Below are 17,345 nucleotides of genomic sequence, written 5' to 3'. Positions count from 1 at the left end.
TCTCTCTATCGCTCTTTGTTTTTTTCGTAAATGTCCTTTCTTAGTTTTCTACGCTTCTAAAGCATTGTAAACATGTCCTTTTACAATAGGACAAAAATTTTCTACAGGCTCAGCTGGAGGAAAATTCTTACAAATCAATCTTTGAACGTGTCATGTGTCATTAACATATGATGTACTTTTCATATGCTCAAGGAACAAATGATATTTTTAATTTTCGAGACTAAATTGAAAGATCCCACCCGATTTATATTAAATTTATAGAGTAATTCTATTCATCACCCATATTCCTCAAAGCCTATGTAACGTGGTCTTCCAACGAATAAACTAATTTTTATGTACCAAATTATGAAGACTACACCACATACGCTTTGAAGATGTGAGAAAGATAAGTGGTTGATGTATAACAATGCTCATATTCTAAATACTTAACTCTCATCTTATTTTTATACAATTGAGTTAATGTGACATATCTATCGACCTTTAGATTTTTTTATTTTTTAATAAAAATTGATCAAATAATTTATATCCATTAAAAAAAGTTAAAAATTGAATACTTAGAATTACTCTTTAAACTTATATCCATTATAAATTTATAACCCGCAAAGTTGGTTGTGGAAAGACTTCTTATCCATTCACTCGAAAAAGAAGTAGACGCGCGTCGGCTACAGTTAAAGAAAACCAAACCACGTGAAAAACGAAAAGCAAAAGCAAAGTCAAGTCACGCTACAATAATTTACCATACATTCAATTATTAACAAGATAATACAAAAAATAACTGGCCCCACGTTAGTCACGCAATAATTATCATATATTCATTTATTTACAAAGATAACACAAAAAAGCAAAAGCAAAAAATTACTGGGCCCCACGTGGAAGACAAATCACTCAACAATAATTAATTAATAATTACCATATATATTCATTCATTTGTTCCTTTTAGTAGATAACACAAAATGGCTCTTTGCCTCTCTTGTTTATCTATTTTTGGGGAGATAAGATAAGAATTTATAGTAATTAAATTTTTGAATAGTTAATAATTTAAACAAATAATTTAAAATTTTGACCCACAGAAAAGATTTTTCACGAAGTTACCTGGCAATGGCATCTTCGATCCATGAACAAAATCACTTGTGGACTTGGTCTACGTTAGGAGTCCTTTTTCGTAGGAAAAGGGACAAAGAGCTTTCGGTTAGACTACTTTTTCTACTATACAGTCAATAAAGGTCTTACGTTAGTGCTTTCTTGTTTCCAGATGACCAATTCGGACAGAAGTTCTTATAATTCCTTCAAACCGCGTTTCCACCCTCTACATATTACATATGTATGATTTTGTGATATGCATAGCATAGTTATATATGTAGTTCCATTTTCCGTTGGTTTCTTGGTCTCATTCCAATTTTAAAACATGGGTTCATCATCCCCTTACATGTTCATGTTCATGTTCATGTCCATACAAACTGGTTTTTTTGCTGGCAACGAGGCTATCGAGCATTTTTGCTTCTCCCACAATACATATTCCGCCTCTCATTGTTCTGCAAGAAATAATTATGACAAGGCCGTACCTGCAGGTTGATTGTTAGTTCCAATTTCTTCAGCATAGATATATATATATATATGTTTGATGTCGTTTAGGCTTTGGCTTCCCTTCACATATTATTATGCCTTTGTGCTATCCGGCCAGTTTGGTAATGTCTATTTCTAAAAGTGTGCATTAATTTGATAATTTATTTAATTTTTTAGTTATATATTTATATGTATAAATACAAGCATATGTTATCTCTTTAAATATACTTTATTTGCCTGCGAAGTACTGTTATTGTCTAGTTTAAGGAAAGTTTATCAATACTTAATGATTGTTTTTCCTTCTGAAAACATTCATTATTGGACAGAGGGAATTGATTTTTTTTTTTTTTTAATTCTTTATCAAATTCCTTGTTCTCCCAGCTTTCCCGCAGTCTTTCAATCAGATTTCCTAATTGTTATTTTCAAAACTAGGTTATACAATTTCTTTATCTTTTTCTGATTGATTTTTTTTTTTTTTTTTTTGTTCTTTGTGTCTCAGTAGTTTCTCAGCCAACCTCGTCTCCACCAGCATCACAGCCCAATATTGTTCCATCACTTTCTCAGCCAACCTCGTCTCCACCAGCATCACAGCCCATTGTTCCATCAGGAGTCCCAGGTATGAGTCTTGCTTTATTTTTTATTTTTTGTTCTAGCTTCATAATTTCCAATATTTCGTTTGTTATTTTTTTTAGTGCTTCAATTAATTGTTAGGTTGTTGAATAATGAGCTCGACTATTCTAAGATATAGTAGGTGCATGTTTAATTGTGCACATGTCCTCAGCTCGTAAGAAGTTAAGTAAGCTCGTCTGATCCCTAAGGAGTAGCTCAATCGGTTGGAGACCACGTCTTGAAGATGCAATCACTAGTTTAAATTCTCCTTCTCAATTTCCTTCCCCTTATGCAGACCATGTCAAAAAAAAAAAAAAAGGTTAAGAAAGCTCGTAAAATTGATTTGTGTACCAATAGTTTAAGTTTGAAGAAACATTTGTGAGTTTAAACTCCTCCTTAATTAATAAATAAATTTTAATAAATAGAATAATCAATTGAAACTCTTTCTCACTAAAGTAAGCTTCAACACCTAGAATATTCAATTGAAATGATAAGTGAATTACAGAGATAATGTTCAAACTTAAGAACTGTACAATAAAACCATATTAAATCACAACAAATTAAACAAAATTAGTGATATACGTGACTTAGCTTGACAATAAATTATCATTAAGTCCTTTGGTTTTGCACCGATTAAAATAACATATGCATGTTATATGCAGAAAGTGAAAACATAACTCGAAATGACAAACTACGCTATGTTTAGGCCTCAAGACATTGATCATCACCTTCTCTCCTAAGGGTTTCACTAGGGTTTGTGGTGTTGTGATTAATTGTTTTTTTAAATCAATTTTGTTTAATTTGGAATCGCGGTCAACCCATAAAATCCACACGTCTCAAGATCAAAACTTGACTTTGATACCATGTATGATAAATATAACACTATGATTTAGTTATTCTGCCTAACCAAATGTGTGGTATAGTAGGGGCCGTTGTACGTATATATAATGGAGTCTGTTTACAAAAGAAGAGATAAATTACAAATACAGATTCAAATATGAAGATATACAACCATTACCGAAACATGTTAATTTCTAACAATTTGTTTATAAAAATATATTTCCCTTTTGAAATAACATATAAAATATAGTGGCTGCCAACGTATTATATGTTTTTGGTTCTAAAAACATTCATTATTGGACAGAGGGTAGGGAATTTATTTATTTTCTTAATTCTTGTTTCTCTATCAAATTTCTCGTTCTCCCAGCTTTCCCGGGGTTTTTCCAATCAGCTTTCCTAATTGTCATTTTCAAAACTAGGTTATACAATTTCTAGCTATATCTTTTTCTTATTGATGATTTTTTTTTTTTTTTTTTTAATCTTTGTGTCACAGATTTTCCCAAATCCCCGTCTCCAGCTCAGTTCAGTGCGCCAGCACCACAACCCATTGGATTTGGGCCATCAAGAGATTCAGGAATCCGAGGTTTCGGTCTTCCCTCTCGATTCCCAGGTTCGGGTTTTGCTTTTTTTGCTTTTTTTTTTTTTTTAGCTTGATATTTTTCAATATTCTTTATTTAGGTTTGATTGTAATCAAATTTTAGAGATTTCATTACTATATTTATTATCCCACCTATTAGAACAGGCAATTTTTAATATGACTTACGAATTTATTAATTTAACATGAATCTGTCAAGAAGTTATAGAGTTAGGGTTTAATCAAGTAAATGGAAACCAATCTACACATAGCTGCAAGAATCAGCACAAACTGTCATCCCACGAGTCACATGAGCCGTCAGGCACTACCAAAGTCCTCTGTGCGCCCTCATGGACCACTCAAGTTACTGGCCGTTAGTCCATGTGCTTCACGCGCCAGCCACGCGCCGTTACTGTACTTTGCATGCGCTATACATGTGGGTTGGGTTTGGGTCATCAGATCCAATAAACAACCCAAGTGGGTTAGTCCAAGGTGCTGCATGTGGGATTCGATCAAATCTGTAATCCGACTAGAGTGGGCTCAAAAGGTTTACAGATCTAATAACCACCAAAGTGAGCCTAGTTTGAATTGGATCATGGCATCGGATACAATAACAACTCAAGTGGGCTCAGCTCGAGTCGGATTCAGGCTACATGATCCAATAACTGGCCCAATTGAGCCAACCCAGTTTATTTTTTGACACATTGCCACCCGTTGTCGCAAGCCACTGCTGCTGCCGCCATTGTCCCCAGTCACCATCAGCCATCACTGTCTCCAATCACCTTGATTCCCACAACCACTACCAGCTACCACCATCTCCGTCGTGTACGCCATTTCATGTCGACCTCACCAGATTAAGATCACGCCTGGTTTTGGTTTTGGCTGTATTCTTGCTTAGTTATTTGGTTTCAAACACGTACATGCAAGTAACACAAATTCATGCCTTGTCTCACAACTAACAAGTTTTTTGTTCTTTTAAATCACACACAACTACACAAGCCATGTCCACTTCTTGATGAAACTAGCGTGTGCTGCTGACGACTGCCACCTTTCTACAAGCTGTGATCTGGTTTATCGAGTTGATTCTCTATCCTCACTCATGGAATAGGCTATTCTCGCTCACACAATATACTAGGTCTTCGTCACATGCACAGGCACAGCCTTCTAGCTAGAGCATTCTACATAATTTCTTTTTTCTTCTATATATTTTACTCTATATATATACTAACCTTCTCCTTCCACGCTCTTTTTTAGTCATAAAATTGTCATCATGTAAGTACAGAAAAAAAAAAGAAAAAAAAAAAAGAACTCTAACTTTGTGTTCTTCTTGCAGATCCATATTCTTCGAAGCACAATCTGTGGCGGAAAATTGCAATTGGTATGACGATCAATATCGTATAAAAGCTATTCTAGTTTCTTTCTTGCTCTAACATATAATGAAATGGCATTATCTTTCTGTATGTTTCAGAAGAATGTACCATTTCTGCAATACATTATTTTAGTTCTTTTCTTCTTTCTGTGCTAATGAAATAAGTGACTTAGACCATTCTCTGCATGCAGCCATTTCTGCAGCAGTGGCTGCGATTGTAGTAACCTTTTGTTTGATTATCTATTGCGTTAAGAGAAGGCACTTCTCCAGTAACGCAATGGTCTGCAATAAAAGTGGTGCAAAAAATTATCAAGTCATTGATGAGGAAATCATGAAGAACTGCGGATCAATAGCCCCAAAGCGATATACATATTCAGATGTGAAGAAATTGACCAACTCATTCAAAGATAAAGTAGGACAAGGAGGATACGGTGTTGTATACAAAGGGAAGCTACCTGATGGGCGTATGGTGGCAGTGAAAATCCTCAACAAGTCCAAAGGTAATGGAGAAGAATTTATCAACGAAGTGGCTAGCATTAGCAGAACATCGCATGTTAATATAGTCACTCTTCTAGGTTTTTGCTACGGGAAGAGTAAAAGAGCCCTGATATATGAATTCATGCCTAATGGATCTCTTGATAAGTTCATATATGATAAAGGATCTCAAATTACAAATTGTCACTTGGATTGCAAGACTATGTTCCAAATTGCGGTTGGCATTGCTCGAGGACTAGAATACTTGCACCGTGGTTGTAACACAAGGATCCTACATTTTGACATAAAACCCCACAATATACTTTTGGATGAAGATTTGCGCCCAAAAATATCTGATTTTGGCCTTGCTAAACGATGCAAAACAAAGGAGAGCATTGTGTTATTGACGGGCATGAGAGGGACTGCAGGATTTATTGCACCAGAAGTATTTAGTCGGAACTTTGGTGGAGTCTCTCACAAGTCTGACGTTTACAGCTACGGGATGTTGGTTCTTGAAATGGTTGGAGGAAGAAAAAATTTTGATGGTGAACTCTCTCACACTAGTGAGACATATTTTCCACATTGGATTTATACGAAGCTTGAGCAGGACAAAGATTCTACTACTTTTGGGGAAACAATAGAAGATGAGGTAGACGAGATAACAAAAAAGATGACAATAGTTAGTTTGTGGTGCATTCAGACCAATCCTTCAGACAGGCCATCAATTGGTAAGGTGATAGAGATGTTAGAAGGAACCCTTCAATCCTTACCATTTCCACCAAAGCCTTTCTTGGATTCACCTACCAGGTCACCTTAAGATTCTTCCATGACTTCATAGTCATAAAAATCCAACATTTAAAATAGGTGCAACTGTATCTAAAATTGAAAGAAGAATAGATGATCTCATTGCTGTGTTTTGCTTGCGTACATAGTTACATAATGTTGTATATATACAATTTTACATTGAGACAAATCGCACGTACGGAATATGGAGAAGATTTCATGAAAAATGTCACACCATATCCTACTCGATGTGGTGATCATAGACATTTCTCTAGGCTTACATGGGCGTTGGATTATTGTATTGCAGTCTAACTTATTGATATTTAGAGATTGATTGCAACATGTTTTTTCTTGCAATCGTTCATCTATACAAAAAATGTGAGACCAATTTTTTTTTTTTTTTTTTTTAATTTTTTTAATTTTTATGTCACTGCGTTTGGATATAATTTAGTTGTATATCATTAATGCCTTATCTCAATCCTTTCATACTATCTAGATAGGTAAAATCCTTGCAATTTGTCTCAGTGTAGAAAATATTATATATATTTTAACAAGTTCGTAGCTCTTTCCAATCAATTTCCTAACACGTTCATAGTTCTTTCCAATCAATTTCCCAACAAATCCATACTTCACACTGCAAAATAGCCGATGTTCAGCAAAGTTTGATCTCATTGTCAATGTGTTTGATTCAAAATGGGGAGATTAGTTTATATAGTTACTTTATCTGATTTGTTTTGACATGTATTGGTAAGCATATTACATGTATGATGAGTACTTGCTTAGTGATTGATTATATATCTTTGTAAAATTCTTTTTTCGGTTAGATTGTATGGTCTTCATTGTAGTATCATTTAAGTTCTATTACAGTGAGGCACCTTAATTAATAGGAGTTTGTGCATGTACTAAGGGATGGGTAGCAAAAATGAAATCAAAGAGGAGATCAAGCAGGAACTTAGTACATAAAGACAAAAACATACTGTCCCATTTGTGGTTATAATGTGCTTGCCATTTAGATTATAACTTTTATTTGCAGTTTATTTTTTGTTGTATATTGTATCTACTCACTTTTGTAATGTTGTGTTATCATTTTATTTGTGCAAAAATTTAAATATGCTCTTTTATTAATAATTTAGATATTTACTTTATGTCATAAATACTTTGTATATATGGTTTTGAGTTTGACTGTTAAATAACAAGTTATATCTATTTTTATTAACTTTCTATTATAATTTTTTTTTAAGCATACAATACTAACGTTTCAATCTTAAGCATCACACCAAAGGGAATTAAGCACGTGCCTTTTCCACTAGTATTATGAAATGTCTGTCGACCCTTAAAATTTTTTCATTTTTTAATAAAAATTGATCAAATAATTTGTAACCATTATAGAAAAAAAAAAAAAAAATTAAGAATTGAATATGTAGAATTACTGTTTAAACTTATATCCATTATAAATTTATAGTCCCCAAAGTTGGTTGCGGAAAGACTTCCTATCTAACTCGGAAAAAGAAGTAGACGTCGGCTACAGTCAAAGAAAACCAATCCACGTGCAAAAAATGGCCCCACGTGAAAGTCAAGTCACGCTACAATAATTTACCATTTATTCAATTTATTAACAAGATAAACCAAAAAAATAACAAAAACCAAAACCAAAAAATAACTGGCCCCACGTTACTCACGCAATAATTATCATATATTCATTTATTTACAAAGAAAACACCCAAAAACAAAAACAAAAAAAAAAAAAAAAAAAAAGCAAAAAATTACTGGGCCCCCCGTGGAAGACAAGTCACTCAACAATAATTAATTAATAATTACCATATATTTTCATTCATTTATTTCACTAGATAACACAAAATGGCTCTTTGCCTCTCTCTTGTTTATCTATTTTTGGGGAGTTAAGATAAGGATTTATAATAATTAAATTTTTGAATAGTTCGTAATTTAAACAAATAATTTAAAATTTTGACCCACAGAAATGATTTTTCACGAAGATACCTGGCAATGGCATCTTTTTTGAAAAAAAAAAAAAATCACTTGTGGACTTGGTCTACGATAGGAGTCCTTTTTCGTAGTAAAAGGGGCAAAGAGCTTTCGCTTAGACTACTTTTTCTACAGTCAATAAAGGTCTTTCGTTAGTGCATTATTGCTTCCAGATGACCAATTCGGACAGAAGTTCTTATAATTGCTTCAAACCGCGTTTCCTATGATTTTCATTCACACTCTCTCTCCCAGCTGTGATATATTCCTTCGGTTTCTTCTTCTTATTCCAATTTGAAAACATGGGTTCACGCAGACCATCGTCCCCTCACATGTTCATGTTCATGTTCATATCGTTCATGTTCATGTCCATACAAGCTTGTTTTTGTGGTGGAAACGAACGCTATGTGAACTGCAACAGACCCTTTCTATGCGCCAACACTCACCGGACACTGCGCTTCACTGTGCTACCACCGCAGTCGTCGGAGATGCCATTTGCTGAGTCACCTGAAGCAGGTCTGGATTAATTTTCTGCTTTTTCTTTTGTTTTTATTCCTTTTGTTATGTTTTTGTGGTTGCTGAATAATGCGTTTGGCTTAATTTCTTACGACCAAACTATCCAAGATAATTTTTTTTTTTTTATAAAGACTTCTAACTAATTTTATCTTCTTGTTGCAGTATCTAATAAGTATCGGAGTAAGATTACCTTCGTCGACGTTATTGTTGGTATTACACTGATAACCATATTAAATATCTTCTAATTCCCCTCTCTTTCTTGTTCAAATAATATTGAATGGTAATCTGGCTGTCCCATAATGTTTTACATTTGAAGAGTTCATTCTTCAAAAGGTTTTATTTCGTCAACAAAATTGTGTGATTGTAATTGGTGTATGTTTTATTTGATTTTGAGGTTGATATTGAACATTAATTGAACATTGAATCTGAAACTACTTGTTATCTGACTTGGAGGTTGTGGAAATTGTGGACCGCTGTGATCATGACCATTGTGTTCCTCATAATTACTACTATAATAAGCATGCATATTTCCAAATAGTGAAACTAACAAGACATATGTTTGATTGTTAGTTCCTTCAGCATATATAGGGTGTATCTGGAATTGCGATTTCGTAAGAATAATTTGTGTTTTTAAAAAATATCGTAAAACATAAGGTGTTTGGCATTGCGATTTAAAAAACACTTAATTTTAAATAGGAAAAAAATCTGCGATTTCAATAAGCAAGGTGGGGGGGTGTTTATTTGAAAAAAATGCTAATTTAAACCAAAATCATGAATTCGCATAACAAATATTTAATAAAAAAGTATTTTTTAACATGTTTTACCAAATATCTTTACGATTTAAAAAAGTAGCGATTTCAAAAACGCTATTTAATTTTAAAAATACTATTTTTAAAATCGCACTTATTGAAACCGCAATTCCAAACGGTACTATATATGTTTGATATGTAGCTTAATTAGCCCCTTTGGTTTCCCTTCACATATTATGTCTTTGTATTATCCAATTTGATAATTTCTATTTCTAAAAGTGTGCATTAATTGATCATTTTCAGGTGATTCCTCAAAAGGATATTTTACGCGGGCCGTTCCCAATAGTCGGCCCAATCCACCAGGTTGATTGTTATAATTAAGTTCCAATATTTTCTTCAGCACTATATGTTTGATGTATATAGCTTAGGCTTTGGCTTCCCTTCACATATTATGTCTTTGTACAATTAATTGTACGATCCAGTTTGGTAATTATGCATGTGATCTATTTCTAAAAGTGTGCATCAATTTGATAATTTTTAGGTTCCACAGCAAATGAAAAGTCCCATCTATATCTATTATCATCTTTATAACTTCTGTAATAATCATTAAAAAAAAAAAAAAAAAACACTAAATCAATGTTCTAGTTTCAAATGCAATAATATTATCATGATTAAGTCAATATATATAAGACTTTAATAGTTCATTTATCAAAGTTCATGATAGGTATATTACATTTATTTAATTTTTTAGTTATATAAATATAATTATATGTATACAAGCATGTTATCTCTTTAAATATATTTTATTTGCGATCTGCGAACTGTTGTTATTGTCTAGTTTTAAGAAAGTTAATTTGTCATTACTTAGTATTTTTGTTACAGGTTATATAATAGATGAATCTTTAAACCATTCTATTAATTTATTCAATTAAAATAGAGTCATTGTTAATGATTGTTTTTCCTTCTGAAAACATTCATGCATTATTGGACAGAGGGAATAATTGATTTTTTTTTATAAAAAAAAAATTCTTGTTAATTTCTTTATCAAATTCCTTGTTCTCCCAGCTTTCCCGCAGTCTTTCAATCAGATTTCCTAATTGTTATTTTCAAAACTAGGTTATACAATTTCTTTATCTTTTTCTGATTGATTTTTTTTTTTTTTTTTGTTCTTTGTGTCTCAGTATTTTCTCAGCCAACCTCGTCTCCACCAGCACCACAGCCCAATATTGTTCCATCACTTTCTCAGCCAACCTCGTCTTCACCAGCATCACAGTCCATTGTTCCATCAGGAGTTCCAGGTTTGAATCTTGCTTGATTTTTTTATTTTTTGTTCTAGCTTTATAATTTCCAATATTTGTTTTATTATTTTTTTACTGCTTGAATTGTTAGGTTGTTGAATAATGAGCTCGACTATTCTATGATATAGTAGGTGCATGTTTGTGAGAATGTCCTCGTTTGAAGTTAAGTAATTAAGCTAACTTGTTTCCAAGGGGTAATTTAATCGGTTGGAGATCATTTCTCTTGAAGTTGAGATTACTATTTCGAATCTCATTTCTCCATTTCCCTCATCTTGTGTGGACGTGTAAAAAAAAAAATCAAGTTAAGTTAAGAAAGCTCGTAAAATTGATTTGTATACCAATAGTTTAAATTTGTAGAAACACTTGTGAGTTTAAACTCCTTCTTAATTAATAAATAAATCTTAATAAACAGAATAATCAATTGAAACTCTTTCTCAATAAAGCAAGCTTCAACACTTAGAATATTCAATTGAAATGATAAAGTAAATTACAAAGATAATGTTGAAATTCAGGAACTATACTATGAAACCATATATATTAAATCACAAATTAAAACAAATTTCTCGTTCTCCCAACTTTCCCAGGGTCTTTCGATCAGCTTTCCTAATTGGTTATACAATTTCTATATCTTTTTTCTTATTGATTTTTTTTTTTAATCTTTGTGTCGCAGATTTTCCGCAATCCCTGTCTCAAGCACCACAACCCATTGGGCCATCAAGAGATTTAAGAGTCCGAGGTTCGGGTCTTGCTTTTTTTTTTTTTGTTAGCTTTATATTTTCCAATATTCTTTATTTAGGCTTGATTGTAATCAAATTTTAGAGATTTCATTACTATATTTATTATCATCCCACCAATTAATTAGAACCGACAATTTTTAATACGACCTGTGAATTTGATATCAATCTAACAAGAAGTTATATAGTTAGGGTTTAGTCAAGTAAACGAGAAACCGATCTACACATCGCTGCAAGAATCGGCACAAACTGCCCCACGCGTCACATGAGCTGTCACACACTGCCAAAGTCCTCCACGCGCACGCCCTCATGCACCACTGAAGTTTGGCCGTCAATCCATGTGCTTCAGGTGCCAGCCACGCACCCTCACTGTACTTTGCACGCGCTATACATGTGGGTCGGGTTTGGGTCATCGGATACAATAACGAACCCAAGCAGGTCAGTCCAAGGTGCTACATGCGGGATTCGGATCTGTAATCTAACTAGAGTGGGCTCAATGCTGCATGCGCATACCAGATAAGGTCTAATAACCGCCAAAGTGAGCCTAGTTTGAATTGGATCATGGCATCGGATACAATAACCACCCAAGTGAGCTCAGGTCGAGTCGGATTCAGGCTGCACAATCCAATAACTTGCCCAATTGAGCTAACTCGGTTTGTTTTCTGACACATTGCCACCCATTGTCGCAAGCATCGCCACTGCTGCCATTGTACCTAGTCACCATCAGCCATCACTATCTCCGATCACCTCGATCCCCGCAACCACTGCCAGCTACCACCATGTCCGTCGTGTACGCCGTTCATGGTCATCTCATGTCGACCTCACCAGATTAAGATCACGTCTGGTTTTGGTGTTGGCTGTATTCTTGCTAGTTTCAAACACATGCAAGTAGCACAAATTCATGCATTGTCTCACAAGTTTTTTGTTCTTTTAAATCACACACAAGCCATGTCCACTTGTTGATGAAACTATCGTGTGTTGAGTACGCGTGACGACTGCCACCTTTCTACGGAACAGGATCCTCTCCAGTTTAAATGAACTGGATAATATCCAGTTAGTTATAGTGAATGAGTATTTTTGTCTTTTCACTTTTTGAGTGGACAAAATAGCATCTACTATAACTAAATGGATATTATCCAGTTCAAATGGTATGTAGAGAATCCTGATTCCCTTTCTACAAGCTGTGAGTTTATTGAGTTGAATCTCTATTCTCACACTCATGGAATAATACCCAATTCTCTCTCCGACAATTTACTAGCTAGGTCATCGTCACATGCACAGGCACCGCCTTCTAGAGCATTCTACATAATTTCTTTTTTCTTCTATATATACTTCCCTTCTCCTTCCACGCTCTTTTTAGTCATAAAATTGTCATCATGTAAGTTCAGGAAAATAAAAAATAAAGAACTCTAACTTTGTGTTCTTCTTGCAGATCCATATCCTTCGAAAAGCAATCTGTGGCTGAAAATTACAATTGGTAGGACAATCAAATATCGTATAAAAGCTATTCTAGTTTCTTTCTTGCTCTAACATATAATGAAATGGCATCATCTTTCTGTATGTTTCAGAAGAATGTACCATTTCTGCAATACATTATTTTATTTATTTTCTTCTTTCAATGCTCTAATGAAATACGTGACTTAGACCATTCTTTGCATGCAGGCATTTCAGCAGCTGTGGCTGCTATTGTAGTAAACTTTTGTTTTATTATCTATTGCGTTAAGAGAGGGCACTTCTCAAGTAACGCAATGGTTTGCTGTAATAGTGGTGCAGAAAAATTTCAAATCATTCATGAGGAAATCATGAAGAACTGCGGATCAATAGCCCCAAAACGATATACTTATTCAGATGTAAAGAAATTGACCAACTCATTCAAAGATAAAGTAGGACAAGGAGGATACGGTGTTGTATACAAAGGGAAGCTACCTGATGGGCGTATGGTGGCAGTGAAAGTCCTCAACAAGTCCGAAGGTAATGGAGAAGAATTTATCAACGAAGTAGCTAGCATTAGCAGAACATCGCATGTTAATATAGTCACTCTTTTAGGTTATTGCTACGAGAGGACTAAAAGAGCTCTGATCTATGAATTCATGCCTAATGGATCTCTTGATAAGTTCATATATGATAAAGGATCTCCAATTACAAATTGTCACTTGGATAGCAAGACTATGTTCCAAATTGCGGTTGGCATTGCTCGAGGACTAGAATACTTGCACCGTGGTTGTAACACAAGGATCCTACATTTTGACATAAAACCCCACAATATACTTTTGGATGAAGATTTGCGCCCAAAAATATCTGATTTTGGCCTTGCTAAACGATGCAAAACAAAGGAGAGCATTGTGTTATTGACGGGCATGAGAGGGACTGCAGGATTTATTGCACCAGAAGTATTTAGTCGGAACTTTGGTGGAGTCTCTCACAAGTCTGACGTTTACAGCTACGGAATGTTGGTTCTTGAAATGGTTGGAGGAAGAAAAAATTTTGATGGAGGACACTCTCATACCAGTGAAATATATTTTCCACACTGGATTTATATGAAGCTTGAACAGGACATAAATTCTGCTACTTTTAGGGAAGTAATAGAAGAGGAGGTAGAAGAGACAACAAAAAAGATGATAATAGTTAGTTTGTGGTGCATTCAGACAAATCCTTCAGATCGGCCTTCAATTGGTAAGGTGATAGAGATGTTAGAAGGAACCCTTCAATCCTTACCATTTCCACCTAAGCCATTCTTGGATTCACCTACGAGGTCACCTTAAGATTCTTCCATGACTTCAAAGTCATAAAAATGCAACATTTAAAATAGGTGCAACTGTATCTAAAATTGAAAGAAGAATAGATGGTCTCATTGCTGCATGTGTTTTGCTTGCTTACATAGTTACATAATGTTGTATATATACAATTTTACATTGAGACAAATCGCACGTACGGAATATGGAGAAGATTTCATGAAAAATGTCACACCATATCCTACTCGATGTGGTGATCATAGACATTTCTCTAGGCTTACATGGGCGTTGGATTATTGTATTGCAGTCTAACTTATTGATATTTAGAGATTGATTGCAACATGTTTTTTCTTGCAATCGTTCATCTATACAAAAAATGTGAGACCAATTTTTTTTTTTTTTTTTTTTTTTGTGTCACTGCGTTTGGATATAATTTAGTTGTATATAACCCATTAATGCCTTATCTCAATCCTTTCATACTATCTAGATAGGTAAAATCCTTGCAATTTGTCTCAGTGTAGAAAATATTATATATATTTTAACAAGTTCGTAGCTCTTTCCAATCAATTTCCTAACATGTTCATAGTTCTTTCCAATCAATTTCCCAACAAATCCATACTTCACACTGCAAAATAGGTGGTCTATAAATAGGATTACTTGCTCGCGCATGCAGCTGCACATTTACATTTTTCAGTGCTCCTTTTCTTTTTAACTATTTACGTCTAATAATTCTATCCAATCCATTTTAAAGCAATTAAATTTCAATTAAAGATAAAGCAGTACTTATAACAACTTTATTTCCCACTTGCAAGAAGTCGTGGCTCAAAGCCAATATAGACATAACCTTCCTCGTCCTCTCTTTCTTTCTCTCTCTCACCATTTTTAGTTGTAACTTGTTTGGCAAGAAAAACCATCCCCAAGCACACACAAGCTTACCATTTAATTAACCTCGAATTAATTACATGAATTTTTTTTCCCATACGAATAAGTTTACTCGTTCCCCTCCCCCAATATTGAAGAGAACAAAAAAAACAAAAAGCTTCCGCGTCCTACTTATTGTTGCACTTTGAAAGGCATATATATATATATATGAATGATCACCTCACTTATCAACTAAACCAAACCCACTCATCTTGTGTTGAATTCTAGCAATTGAAAATGAAGTTCTTTTGGGCCGCTGCTCTCTTGCTTACTTTGGTTCTTGGGGTGACTGAGGCATTTGATTTTCACGAGAAGGATTTGGGGTCCGAGGAAAGTTTGTGGGATTTGTATGAGAGGTGGAGGAGCCACCACTTGGTCTCCAACTCCAAGAGCCTTGCTGATGAGAAGCACAAGCGCTTCAATGTATTCAAGAAAAATGTTATGCATGTTCATAACCTTATAAGCTGAAGTTGAACAAGTTTGCCGACATGTCTAACCATGAATTTAGGACCACTTACACAGGGTCCAAGGTTAAGCACCATATATAGGATGCTCCGAGGAAAGCCACGTGGAAGTGGGAGCTTCATGTACGAGAAGGTTGACAGAGTTCCCCGCTCTGTTGATTGGAGGAAGAAAGGTGCTGTAACTAGTGTTAAGAACCGAGGCCAATGTGGTAAATAAAGTTTGTCTCCGGCTGTACATGTTATTAACACATAATACTTGATTCGATTGATTGTAATATTTGATTGTTTTTGTTAATGTTTTAATTGCAGGTAGTTGTTGGGCCTTTGCAGCCATTGCAGCAGTAGAGGGTGTTAATCAAATCAAGACCAACAAGCTAGTTTCTTTGTCTGAGCAAGAGTTGGTAGATTGTGATACTCAACAAAATCAAGGCTGCAATGGAGGATTTCAAGAATATGCTTTGATTTGAGTTCATCAGGCGAAAGGGGGGCATAAACACAGAAACTAATTACCCTTACAAAGCAGCAGATGGAACTTGTGATGCTAATTCCATGGTATATATTTTATGTTTCACGCACTCTTTAATTGATTGAGATATAGCTAGTGTTTGATTAACTTTTGGGGAACTTCACTTATTTCTTGATATTTTATCACTTTTGTAATTATATCCATAATCTTTAAAATGTTGTAATATTGTGTCGTCATCTTTCAAAAGTGTACAATGTTACATTTTGTTCTGATTTTCCGTTAAATCTCAACGGAATATGTCAAAATTCTCAAAATAACCCATTTTTTTATATTAAAAAAAAAGTTAGAACACAAGCTGTATGTGTGTCACCACCCACGGCTAAGGTGAGGCCATCTAATTTAATTCTAAATATTAACAATAAGGGTGGCATTGTAAACTATTGAAAAATAACGACTCGATATTGCAACTTTTTTAAAAGTAATGATATGATTGCAAAAGAAATGAAATTTCCTCAACTTTAATATTTCCCTTATATTATGATGAAACTTATTAAGTCATGTGGTTGCGCAGGAAAATTCTACAGTAGTGTCAATTGATGGATATGAGCTTGTGCCTGCTAATAATGAGAACGCATTGCTTAAAGCAGCTGCAAATCAACCTGTTTCTGTGACCATAGATGCTGGGGGTTCTGATTTCCAATTCTACTCGGAGGTAAAGTACTATTTGACTTATCTAACGTGGGACAACATTTGTAGATCTAATCAAGAGTCCTTCAATGTTTCTGGCAGCAAATACGTACGAATTGCTAAGTTATTAAAAGTAAAAAAGAAGTTTGAAAAAACGAAAATTGGAATACTTGTGGAACTAAGAGCAACATGATGTTATTAGGAATTAACAGGGTTTTATGGCCTGATTGGCTTACAAGATCACAGGGCGTGTTTACTGGAAAATGTGGCATAGAGCTGGATCATGTAGTTGCAGTTGTTGGCTATGGAACAACCCGTCATGGAACCAAGTACTGGATAGTGAAGAACTCCTGGGGACCAGAATGGGGAGCGAAGGGTTACATAAGGATGCAGCGTGGCATAGCTGACAAGGAGGGGCTGTGTGTTATTGCAATGGAGGCTTCATATCCCATAAAGAAGAATGGATGATTTATGCATGCTAGCCGTTTGATATATTGCCTAACTGAGACGTGGTTTATACCTTTGCGTGTATCTCGCTTGTAGCCGTTAATCCTCAATAGTATCATAGGCTTCAAAAGTTTTGAAT

At 34.6% G+C, this 17,345-nt stretch overlaps 2 protein-coding genes and 1 pseudogene across 2 annotated transcripts; all 3 read left to right on the top strand.

Annotated features, from left to right (window-relative positions):
• Positions 1-2,092: 2,092 nt before the first annotated feature.
• On the top strand, positions 2,093-6,576 carry LOC132181277 (PR5-like receptor kinase). Its single transcript, XM_088516218.1, has 4 exons — positions 2,093-2,179; positions 3,506-3,622; positions 4,920-4,964; positions 5,147-6,576. Exon 4 carries the CDS (start codon positions 5,233-5,235, stop codon positions 6,244-6,246), a length of 1,014 nt encoding a protein of 337 aa, XP_088372344.1. The 5' UTR covers positions 2,093-2,179; positions 3,506-3,622; positions 4,920-4,964; positions 5,147-5,232; the 3' UTR covers positions 6,247-6,576.
• Positions 6,577-8,881: 2,305 nt separating this feature from the next.
• Positions 8,882-14,588, top strand: LOC132182363 (PR5-like receptor kinase). Its single transcript, XM_088516522.1, has 6 exons — positions 8,882-8,918; positions 9,761-9,820; positions 10,639-10,755; positions 11,426-11,491; positions 12,922-12,966; positions 13,152-14,588. Exon 6 carries the CDS (start codon positions 13,238-13,240, stop codon positions 14,249-14,251), a length of 1,014 nt encoding a protein of 337 aa, XP_088372648.1. The 5' UTR covers positions 8,882-8,918; positions 9,761-9,820; positions 10,639-10,755; positions 11,426-11,491; positions 12,922-12,966; positions 13,152-13,237; the 3' UTR covers positions 14,252-14,588.
• A 791-nt stretch (positions 14,589-15,379) lies between these two features.
• On the top strand, positions 15,380-17,339 carry LOC132181278 (vignain-like; annotated as a pseudogene).
• Positions 17,340-17,345: the final 6 nt, after the last annotated feature.

The sequence above is a fragment of the Corylus avellana genome, chromosome 5 (genome assembly GCF_965113065.1).
Source record: "Corylus avellana chromosome 5, dhCorAvel1.hap1.2, whole genome shotgun sequence".
Classification (NCBI taxonomy): Eukaryota; Viridiplantae; Streptophyta; class Magnoliopsida; order Fagales; family Betulaceae; genus Corylus; species Corylus avellana.
This window is presented reverse-complemented; position numbering and strand designations above follow the sequence as displayed.

What these genes read in the sequence shown, in the direction of transcription:
- LOC132182363 (XM_088516522.1), top strand. Translation starts at nt 13,238, where the DNA reads ATGGTTTGCTGTAATAGTGGTGCAGAAAAATTTCAAATCATTCATGAG.
- LOC132181277 (XM_088516218.1), top strand. Translation starts at nt 5,233, where the DNA reads ATGGTCTGCAATAAAAGTGGTGCAAAAAATTATCAAGTCATTGATGAG.